The 12725-nt window shown below is 34.4% G+C and overlaps 1 protein-coding gene across 1 annotated transcript; it reads left to right on the top strand.

The window, feature by feature from the left end:
• The first annotated feature begins 390 nt into the window (after positions 1-390).
• On the top strand, positions 391-732 carry LOC143564629 (uncharacterized). The gene has a single exon (XM_077051847.1). It carries the CDS (start codon positions 391-393, stop codon positions 730-732), a length of 342 nt encoding a protein of 113 aa, XP_076907962.1.
• Positions 733-12725: the final 11993 nt, after the last annotated feature.

Genomic DNA, 12725 nt, shown 5'->3' with positions numbered 1-12725 from the left:
TGGATAGATCTATATCAAATCAACTAAAGATATACTATTTTTTTTATTATTAGATAAAAGGCATATTGGATTACAACTGTAACACACACAAATATTAAAATATCCTTATTTATTATTATTATTATTATTTTTATTATAAACGAAAATCTTAACATAAATTTCTATATGTAACTTTTGCATCTATAATTAATTATATTTGATGTGTTAAATTTCAAAATCTAACAACCAGAAAATGATTTCACATGTATATATGATAAAATATTTTAATCTCTTCTTAATTCTATAACAATATATTTTTAATATGGAACCTAAAGTTCTTAATTATGAGAACCAGAAGTTCTTCCGTATTAAACACATACTCATTGTATCATTTTTTTCCTTGTAGACAACATGTCAAATTTGTCAAAACTTGAATTCGCCGCCCTTGACATATCAGGGAACAATTACCTCCCATGGACTCTAGATCCCAAAATTCATTTGACAGCAAATAATTTGGGAGAGACTATTGATGATGATAATCAGACTTCCCTTCAAGATAAAGCGAAGGCAATGATCTTCCTTCGTCATCATCTTCATGAAGAATTAAAAAGGGAATATCTGGCTGTTGAAGATCCTCTTGAATTATGGAAAAATATTCAAGAGCGTTTTGACCACCAGAAGTTGGTCTTGCTCCCTAAAGCTCATTATGAATGGCTTCATCTAAGACTTCAAGATTTTAAAACCGTAACTTAGTACAATTCTGCCTTGTTCCGCATTACATCTGAACTTAAGTTATGTGGTGAAAACATAGCCGAGGAAGACATGCTTGAGAAAACATTCTCTACGTTCCATGCATCAAATATGCTCCTGTCGCAGCAATATCGGGAACGTAAATTTACTAAGTATTCTGAATTGATTTCATGTCTTCTGGTCGCTGAGCAAAATAACAAGCTCTTACTCCAAAATCATCAATCGCGACCTGCCGGTTTAAGCCCATTCCATGAAGCGAATGCGGCAAACTATCAAAGCGGACGTGGAAGAGGCAGAGGCCGTGGTCCCAGCAGAGGCCGTTGGCGTGGACGAAGCAATACATGGCGACGAGAGTCTCATGGTTCTAAAAATGGTGGCGGCGAATCAAGTAGGCAAAATATGGGGCGGCCTTCTAAAGGAAACACTAGTGGACACCAAAACAATGGATGTCATAGATGTGGGATGTCAAATCACTGGTCACGCACATGTCGCACCCCAAAACATCTTGTTGAAGCGTATCAACGCATAATGAAAGAAAAGGGAAAAAAGGTTGAAACAAATCTTATCGAGGATGCACCAAATTCAACATCTCCTGCTACCATATCAGACACTCATCTAGATGCATGTGATTTTATTGAAAATGTCCGTGATGTTTAAATGTTGTGTTATGTCTCTATACTTTAAAACTTTAACTTATAACTTGATTTAGTTTAAAATCTTGTAATGCATATTTAAACTTATGTAATATTTAAAATTTCTACTTTGTAATATGTTTTAATTTCTTTTCTTTTTATTTCCCAAAGAAATATGTCTGCTAGCTCCAGAAGAGCTATGATTGGTGATTAATGTCTGATAGATAGCGGTAGTACTAACACTATTCTTAAACATACAAAATTTTTCTCAGAGTTGTCTCCAGTAGAGACACCTGTTAGTACTATATCTGGTGTTAGCAACCTTATTGAAGGCTCCGGTAGAGCCCACATAACATTGTCTCAGGTACCTAACTCATCATAAATAATGCATTATACTCTAGTAAATCCAGAAGAAATTTACTAAGTTTCAAAGATATTCGGAAAAATGGATACCATCTAAAAATAATATCTGAAAATAATATTGAGTATCTTCAAGTTATATCAAACAAATATGGTAAAGAAACCATTGTCGAACAATTACAAGCTTTATCCTCTGGTTTATATTGTACTAATATCAATCCTATAGAATCATATATGGTTAATAACCGAAAGTTATTAGATAAAGATATATTTAATATATGGCATGACCGATTAGGTCACCTGGTAGCATAATGATGAGAGGAATAATAAAAAATGCAAGCGGTCATCCTCTTCAAAACATAAAAGTTTTGATACCACAAGATTTATTATGTGCAGCATGCTCTCTGGGCAAACTTATTACTCGACCCTCACAAACTAAATTGATACAAGAAAACCCCTTATTTTTGGAAAGAATCCAAGGGGATATTTGCGGGCCTATTCACCCTGCAAGTGGACCATTCCGTTATTTCTTGGTCTTAATTGACGAATCTTCAAGGTGGTCACATGTGAGTCTTTTAGCTACCTGAAATGTAGCATTTGCCCGACTTTTAGCTCAAATCATACAATTGAGAGCTCATTTCCCGAAGAATCAAATTAAAAACATCCGAATGGATAATGCATGAGAATTTACATCACAATCATTTAACGATTATTGTTTGTCGATCGGGATAAATGTTGAACATCCAGTGCCTCATGTTCACACACAAAATGGTTTAGCTGAATCTTTTATTAAACGATTACAATTAATCGCTAGACCACTCCTGATGAGAAGCAAACTACCTTCTTCTGCATGGGGACATGCTATTTTGCATGCCGCTGCACTGATTAGATTAAGACCAACTGCTGATCATGAATATTCCCCATTACAACTGGTTTCCGGAAAAGAACCAAGTCTGTCCCACCTAAGAATTTTTTGTTGTGCGGTATATGTACCAATACCACCACCACAACATCCTAAAATGGGGCCACAAAGACGACTGGGTATTTACATTGGTTTTAACTCTCCGTCTATAATTAAATATTTAGAACCACTGACATGAGATATGTTTACAGCACGGTATGCTGATTGTCATTTTAATGAAACAATGTTCCCAGTCTTAGGAGGAGATAAGAATAAAGAAAGACTGGTAACACAAGAAATAACCTGGAATGCATCTTCATTATTAAATCTTGACCCCCGAAGTGGTCAATGTGAATATGAAGTCCAAAAGATTATACATTTGCAACGAATAGCAAATGAATTAACAGACGCCATCACAGATTCAAATAGAGTGACAAAGTCACATATACCAGCTTCAAATGCACCTGCTCGAATTAAAATAATCCCAGAAGCGATTACTATACAAAGAAAACGTGGGAGACCAATCGGTTCCAAAGATAAGAACCCACGAAAACATAAAGAGCAAAATAATGCAGTTGGTGAAAGCTCAGAAAAAGCCATAAATGAAACCCCGGAAGAGGTAAATGTCCCAGAAGAGACTAATATAATTCCAGAGAAAACTGAAATTCCAGAAGAAACACCGGTACCGAATGAACATGAGATCTCTATTAATTATGTACAAGATAGTACAATGTGGAACCGAAATACAACATGTGTTGATGATATATTCGCATATGCTATAGCAACGGATGTAATCAATGAAAATGATTATGTACCTAAAAATCTTGAAGAGTGCATGCACATAAATGATTGGCCAAAATGGCAAGAAGCCATAGACGCAGAATTAAATTCGCTCGAAAAGCGACATGTTTTCGGACCTGTAGTCCGAACACCCATAGACGTCAAACCAGTAGGTTATAAATGGGTGTTTGCAATAAAAAGAAATGAAAATAATGAGATTGTACGATACAAGGCACGATTAGTAGCACAAGGGTTTTCCCAAATCCCATGAGTTGATTTTGAGGAAACGTATTCCCCAATAGTGGATGCGATAACCCTTAGGTTTCTTATCGGCCTCACAATCTCTAAAGGACTTCATATGAGACTTATGGATGTTGTCACCGCATACTTATACGGGACACTTGAAAATGACATCTATATGAAAATCCCTAAAGGATTAAAATTTCCTGAAGCGTTAAAATCAACACCTCGATATATGTGTGCTATAAAACTCCAAAGATCTTTATATGGTCTTAAACATTCTGGTCGTATGTGGTACAATCGACTCAGTCAATATCTCAAAAAAGAAGGATACAAGTCTGATATAATCAGTCCTTGTGTCTTTATAAAAAGATCATGCTCAAAGTTTACCATAATAGCAGTTTGTGTTGACGATATCAACATTATAGGATCTCCAGAAGAGATAGAGAAAGATGCTGAATTATTAAAGAAAGAATTTGAAATGAAAGATCTTGGTTCGACAAAATTATGCCTCGGCCTTCAGTTCGAGCATCTGTTCAATGGCACATTTTTCCATAGGTCAAACTACATCCAGAAGATGTTGGTTCGTTTTAATATGACTAAAGGACATCCGTTTAGCGTTCCTATGGTTCATCGACCGCTAGATCCACATAAAGATCCATACCGCCCTCAGGAAGAGGGAGAAGAAGTACTTGATCCAGAAGTGTCGTACTTAAGCGCAATCGGTGCCCTTATGTATCTTGCAAATAACACGCGACCTGATATAGCATTCGCGGTACATGTACTAGCAAGATACAGCTCGAACCCAACGCGTAGACGTTGGACTGGAATAAAACATATTTTCCGATATCTTCGCGGGACACAAGACTTAGGTCTTTTCTATCAAAAGAATGACAAGTCCCAGCTTGTTGGGTATGCTGATGCTGGTTATTTATCAGATCCGCATAAAACAAAATCTCAAACAGGTTACGTATTTACTTATGGTGGCACTGCAATTTCATGGAAGTCAACTAAGCAAACACTTACAGCAACATCTTCAAATCATGCGGAACTGATAGCACTATATGATGCCGGCCGAGAATGCGTGTGGTTAAGGTCAATGATTAATCACATAGAAGAAGCATGTGGATTAGAACAAATCCCCGGCAATTATCTATGAAGACAATACTACTTGTATAGCTCAAATCAGAGAAGGCTACATCAAAGGTGATAGAACAAAGCACATATCACCAAAGTTCTTCTCAACATATGACCTGCAGAAAGAAGGGGAAATTGAAGTTCGTCAGATCAAGTCAAGTGACAATCTAGCTGATTTATTCACAAAATCTTTACCTAGAAGCAGTTTCGAGAAGTTATCAAAAATGATCGGGCTTCGAAGATTGAAAGACGTTAGTTAAATTGAGGGGGAGCATTATACACGCTGTACTCTTTTCCTTCACTAAGTTTTGTCCCATTGGGTTTTCTTAGTAAGGTTTTTAACGAGGCAACATAGTTGGTCCAGTAGTATCAATTTATTTTATAGGTCCTGAAGTACCTAATTAGCATCATCTTGAAGCATGTTGTTAATAGTGTATAATAAATAGTAATATATATATATAAGGGGGAGTGTTATAAAATCATATATATATATATATATATATATTATCCTAATAATTGTATTTGACAGTTATTTCCATGTATATATATATTAATGTAAATTCTATTGTAGATATACTTTTACTGTACTCATTATTATTAATATACAAATTGTTTCTTTCTAGTATACGTGTTTATCTTTCTCTCTATCGTTTACTTTTTAATGTCGAGACACTATGGTTAGCAACTTTAAATCATATATATACTATTATGCTGACATGATCTAAACGATTTTTTTTAATTATTTTCAAACAAGGAAATTACATCTAACTATCTATATAATTACCTACTATAAAATTTTACGTGTCGCTCTCACATCGCTTCCCACCCTCTTTAAAATCACCATATTGCTTGATTTATGAATGAAAACCTCTCATTGATTTAACCCACTTTCAACCCGTATAACCCTTTACACGGGTCATAACGTCTCAAATACCCTCAATTTCCCTTTTACTCATCCAATCCCTACAATTCCATCGTCCATCTCTCGAATATCACCGTTTCAAATACACCCTAATACTGTAGAACCCTAACTCTCGCTTTGGGTTTGTACTGATCCGTTTAGAAGATGTTCAGAAATCAGAACAGGGTGATGATGAACTGTTGTGGCATACGGGTTTGAAGCTTCATGCTTCCGGTGCTCTCCATCGCCGTCGTTCAAGCCAATTCTAACCTTAATGACCAAATCCAGGTGTTCACGTCGCCCTCAACCCTAGCTTGATTACTTCTCTATTTGATTCTTCATCATCGAAGAAGTCTGCAACCAAGGTGCCGTTGATTCCTGTTTCCAATTCGTTAGGTTTTGTGTTCGTATGCATGTATCTGATTCTAATTATGTTTTGCTTTGTTTTAGTTTGATTTCAGCTCTCGCAATTGTCAACAAATCTGCAAAAAAGGTAATTTCTATGTCAAATTTTATTTAGGTTTTTATACGTGTATATGAATTGATTGATTGATATATTTTGCTATGTTTGAAAAGTATTACGCAATATATTTTTCCATTTATGTTTGAAAACTTGCCAAGTCTTGTAATACGCTGGAACCCTTTATGATTGAGTTATATGATTTTATTTCTAGATTATTATTATTATTGTTGTTGTTGTTGTTGTTATTAATATTATTATTATTATTATTATTATGTAAGAACTTGCAGTACTTTTGAAACAATTCTTCAACCCTAATTTGTGATATTGTATTGAGTTCAAGAGATGTTATTTGAGACTTGGAATTTGTTAATTCAAACGTTATACTCTGAGTTCAAGTTCTTTAAATTGTCATGATTTAGGATAATGTAAGTTTTATTATTTTGATTGAAATCAAATGTATTTCACCATCTGGGGATCTTGATTATAGCAAGATGTTTTATATCAGCCTATGTTGTAATGTCCGTAACACTTCTTGATTATAACGGTTCTAGGTTTATCAATATGTAAATTAATGATTTAATTAGGATTACATAATTGATATTATTGCAATAACAATAAAAAGAAAATAAGTGTTTCTATTGTTCCTTTATAATAAGCATTTTCAATGTTCTTATAAGTAGTCTAAGACTGCATTTATCATTCTATGTTTCACAGGTATCCTGCAAGACAATTTGTGTTACATTACAGGCATATTTAGGTCGACGAAATACCGTACATTTTTTTACAATGATCCATTCTTTGTCGGCCTTTACTGGTTCTATAGTGGAGCACACCCATATCATCGAGAAAAGCCAATTACCTGCAGCTGCATCCAAACCTTTATTTAGATTCAAGCTGCAATGACAATAGCCACATGATGATTTTGAGGCACTAGGTGCACTCACTTTTTATGGCGTTCGAACTACTTGACCTATTATACCCATTCTTTTTAGTTAAATAAACTGTCTTAGCATGTTTAATTTGTTAAAGAGTCAACTCGAATTAACCCGTTTGGGTCAACATTCCACCTAACTTAAGTATGGAGAATGTTTTTCCAAAAGGTTTTTTTTCCTTTCTATTTTTTTTTAAACGGTCACAACTTTTGTAGTTTATACAAATTTTGGTTGGTTATTTTGTCTTGTAAGATTTCGAATTGGCGATTCTAAGCACCGTAATGTCACTGTTATTTTGTCAAATACTGAAAATGTGTTTTCTTGTGGTGTTTCCGAATCTATGTATTTGTATTTGCAAGTTTATCATGCTAGAGCTGTAAACTCATGCACAATTGCACCAATTATTATTATGGGGAAGCCTATTCGGCAATCAACGGATGCTTAGTTAGCATGTGATCGCACCAGTGAGCTATGGCAGCTATGGATGTGGATACATGCTGCTGCATTTACTAAGGTTACAATTCTTTGAAAAGTGCTCATCGGAGTTTGGGTATGAAAAAATGAGTTCTTCATTAATTCTAGGAAATTACAAAAAAAAAATTATGAGATGTGTACCAACAATAAATTTTGAAATTTAGTTAAGTGTTCAGTTAATTTCCTAAACGGATGAACACGAAAATGAAAATTTTTTATATTATGTGTGCGTGAACCATTTGTTTAACTAATAAATGCTTAACGAACGAACACAAACAAGGTTTCGTTCAATTCGGTAAGGTCGTGTTCATTTATGTTTATGAATGACCGATAATGTGTTCGTTCATTTACGTTCGTAAATAGAATTTTTGATACGACATTCTAATTCGTTTAAAGAAACTCCACCTGCAGGTTCATTTATGTTCGTTAATAGAATTTTTGATACGACATTCTAATTCGTTTAAAGAAACTCCACCTGCAGGTAAATGTTAAACTTTTAATATAAAAGGTTTGACCTTTTGACTATTTTACCTTTTAGTGGTTAAAATTCCTTCTATTTTGTTAATTATCATTTTGAAGGTTAAAAGATTAGTTTTTTTTCTTTTCTTTTTTTGGCTAGAAAGTTAACGAACTAACATAGACAAGTTCATTTACTTAACGGCTGAACACGAAAACGGAATTGTGTTCAGTTATGTGTTTGTGAACGTTTCTTTGCTTATAAAAGCTTAATGAATAAACTAGAACAAGGCTTCGTTCAGTTCGGTAAGGTAAAAAATTGTTGATCATAAAGAATTAAAATGAATATAGTTTTTGTTTAATTTTCATCAACTATTTTAACTAAAAGTATAATAATCTTGGCATTATGGAGATATTTGGGAGGTCAAGAATGCAGACAAGGGATTGAGCTGCTATCCAAGGAAGCGTGGCACAAGATCTTCACTATGGAATATATTTGAGATTTATATATTTCTTTAGTTTTTTTTAGTTGTTGAGCAATCGCTTTTATCTTTTGTAATTAACAAGGGCAGTACCGTTCGGCTATAAATGATAGTTTAATTATATATTTGGAAAATTGGATTTTAATAATCCAAACTTAATGCAGTTGGCCAATAATAATCTCAACTTTGAAAATAGCTGTCACTGGTCCCAACTTTCACACTATTTGTTTTTATTGGACATCCGTTAAAAAAAACTTAACGACGTTGACTTTTTTCCAAATTTCAAACTGATATTTTAGGGCTTTTGATCGGAATGAGGATACGGATCGATTTATATAAAACTTACCTCCAAATGGTGGTCTAAACGACCAAAAGTTGCTTCAATTCCGGTGTTTAAACTTTTAATTAACAAAAATCAAGTTGTTTGAAGAGTCGTTTCGAGTTAAGTTTTACATCAATCGATTCGTATTCTCATTCTGATCCAAAGCCCTAAAACACGAATTTAAAATTTGGAAAACACTTAACGTCGTTAAATTTTTTTAACGGAGATCCAATGAAAACAAATAATGTGAAAGTTGGGACCAGTGACAGCTATTTTCAAAGTTGGGATTATTATCGGCCAACTGCATTAAGTTGGAATTATTAAAATCCAATTTTCCTTTAATTTTGTTTATGTTTTTGATAATTGCATGTAGTTTAATTATGTATCGATCGGTTCTTTTAAAATACAAATTATCGTTGAAGTAAAAAAATAAAAATTCATCATTAACATTAAGTAGACGATTCATTCAAAAATGAACATAAACGAACATAAATGGATCAAAATATGTCCAAGTATATAGATTCTAAATAAATATATCAAACTTCATTATCATAAATTTAATTAAAACAATTAATTACAAAAATATTACAAAATGATTAAAAACAAAAGCCTAAATAAACTCGCGTAATACGCGGGCTAAAAGCTAAATATATATATTTATATATAAAAAACAAGACTAGCAAGAGACAAACCGGAATTATAGGTACAATAGAAGGTTTAAGAACCACTCTACGTACCCAACTAAAGTTGGTCTTCTTGATTCTATTGGCAAACCACAAGAACGGGTAACTAACAACAAATCAAAACACGTACACTTTTGAATGTTGTTTACTTTAAAAACAATATTAATTTTAAAATGCCATCGCACCCACCAAGTAGTAATGACAGAGGTGTACGAAACAACCGGTTTCACCCAAACCAAGCTAAACCGCCGGTTTTGGTACTGGTTTCCCTTTTGAACTACCAAATTGGTTTTAAAACCAGGCCGGCCTGAGGTAAAACCGGTTCTAAACCTAACTGAGCTGGACCAGGTCGACCTCTCTTGCTCCTAAACCAGTTTCTAAACCGAATCGGTTTGGGTCAAAGCGGTTTTGACCAAGCTTTGACCAAAACGGTTTTGTACACCTCTAGTCATGACAATAGCTCAACCAAGCACTTTTTAGCATGCTTCATGACGTGAGGTCGAAGACTCACTCAAAAATAAACCGAATACAACTAGTTAGATAGCGGTAAGCGGGTATCGAACACAGGGAGTTTGTGGAAATTATGTTACCAAGTAGTTTTGTTATTTATCTAAATTAAACTAAGCATAATAATTACTCTATATTAAACTAAGTGCGAAAGTAAATTCAATGAATTGGTTGTTTGGTTTTGATTAACAAAAAGAACTAAAGCAACAAACGATTTTATAAACAATATAAGAAACAATGCTCTCTCCCGATTTCAGGTTCCCAATGTTGATAAAGTTAATGTTTACTTGTGGGATGAACTACACAAATATCGTTCATGAAAATGCGTTTGGATGTGATAAAAGAGGACTAAGTACTTGGATTATAAAAACGCAAGGTTGTCTCTCAATAATCAGTTTAGTATTGTTAACCCTAATTCTCTTCTACTAAATCTCGATTGCCTATGGCACCAGGAACGGATAGTCAAGAACATGAATTTATACCATACAAACAGTTACAAACAAACTCACAATCATCATAGCAACATAATCATAAGATCAAAATACTATCCCACAAATAACATAAACGATTAACAAATATCTAATTGAAAACCTTACAATTCGGGAGAGAACACAAAGGGTACTAGCCACACATAGTTTGATTCATCATCACCTCAATTAGGGTAATCATACAAGTCACAAACCCAATCGAATGATAAAAATCACCAAAGTATTGTTCTTGCACTCAAAAATCCGTCCCTAGGTTGTTTAGAATGAAAAGATATGTGAAAAGACACAAAAAAACAGAATATAAACAAGTATTTTCGGTATTAACAGCTCCGCACCGTGGGCCATGGTGGCCTCCACGGTGCCTAGAACTCCACGGTACGGTGTAAACTGTCAATTTTGATCAGTTGGACCGTGGCCCACGGTCCTGACCGTGGGCCACGGTGGAGCTCTTTTTCATTTTCTTGTTTTCTTCATATCTTTCTTGTTTCAACTCCGTTTTCTTCGCCGTTTTCGCCCACGTTCTCATGATTTCATCCTCTATCTCCTCATACCTGAAAATAACCACACAACAGTAGTTATCTAGTTCCCATGAAATTAACACATAATGCATATATTTTTATATCATTTAAGCTCACTTACGGGTCATACTCCGATGCACCCGTCACATCCCCACACTTAGCCGTTGCTTGCCCCCAAGCAACACCTTAACAACAATTTTTTTTAATTTTCGACTTATAACCACCAATCTTACCAACAATTCTGGTTTAGTCAAGGTCCCAAGTCATACCCTATTCCCTCACTTCTATCAGTTTGTACTAGTATACTTGATTTTCCATTTAAACCATATATTTCTAACCAAACCTAACATGCTTTCGGTTTTTACCTATACATAACACACATTTACACATTAACCTTTTCTTGGTGACCATCCGTACATTTCACATTTAATCAATTCTCCTCGCATACGCTTGTACAACCATCAAGTCTCCACCTATATAAATGCTTTGACATGAATGCAAATCAAGAGGGCTTAAAACGGGTTATAATGGGGCCAAGTGTAAGGGTATGGAAGGGAATATTGAAAGTAGCTCAGACGATCCGATCCGACTTATTACAAACAAACTAAGTAAACAATGAAATAAACAACTATATACATCACTAACATCATCCCTTTTTTTTCTCTCTCTCTTTTCCTATTTTCTTTCTTTCTTTCTTTTTTTTCTTTTTCTTTTTTTTTTCTTTTTTTTTCACTCAATACATAATACTTTAAACATTGAACCTCTAACACTTTTTTTTCTTTTTTTTTGTAAGCATAACAAACATAATGCTTAATACATCTTATTGAAAAATACTAAACAATTACATAGAAACCTATTAAGTCGGATCGTTTCGCAAAATAACACCGGGGTTGATTAAATAAAAGAATAGGCCCAATAAGGTTTTCTAAAGGAACCAACCCCCCGCCCCTCACATAACCATCCTCATATGTATAATGTATGAGGCCCCAACCCCCCAGTACCCACACTCTCGCTCATCCAGACGAGGCTTAACCTAAGTGCCTCTATCACTTTTGCACTCATGCCACGCTAAGATCTCGAAATGCACTAGTTGTACATGTTCTATCGGAGAATATCAACTTTTCCACCAACCAATACTTTCTTAATTCTCAAGTGTAAACGAATATCTTATGCAAGTTATTACACCGAAAGCATGCTAACCTTGGTTAGAAAACTACATAATCTCCTTTTAAAAACAACTAGGCACGTGTTATTTAGGGAATTGTGACCATGAAAAGGGACCAAAACTTTACCCCGCCATCTTACCACTTTCCGATTCTTTTAAACACATTTATTTTTTATTTTTTTCTTTATTTTTTTTTAAAACGAAGTTTTTCAAAACAAACAGAATTTTCCTCATCCCCACACTTGGGATACATTGTCCCCATTGTATGGTGCAATTTATAATCTAAACTCGAGAAATACCACCGGCAAACCATGAACGGCTAACAACCTAATTGACTCGACAAATAACACCATTTCCAACACAAAAATTTCACACCACCAAGTACACGAAAACAAATAAGACACATGATAGATAAACACGTGCACCTGATCATGTGTTTGTAATGATGTGGCTGTTGTGCTTTAACCGGAATAAACGCATTTCATAGACTTTGATATCTCACAGGGAATATTGCAAACATCCCCACACTTGAATTATTGCATCCATGATGATTGA

Source organism: Bidens hawaiensis, unplaced genomic scaffold, assembly GCF_021521415.1.
Source record: "Bidens hawaiensis isolate Kalapana, Puna unplaced genomic scaffold, B.hawaiensis_p1.1 tig00022097_1, whole genome shotgun sequence".
Taxonomy (NCBI): domain Eukaryota; kingdom Viridiplantae; phylum Streptophyta; class Magnoliopsida; order Asterales; family Asteraceae; genus Bidens; species Bidens hawaiensis.
This window is presented reverse-complemented; position numbering and strand designations above follow the sequence as displayed.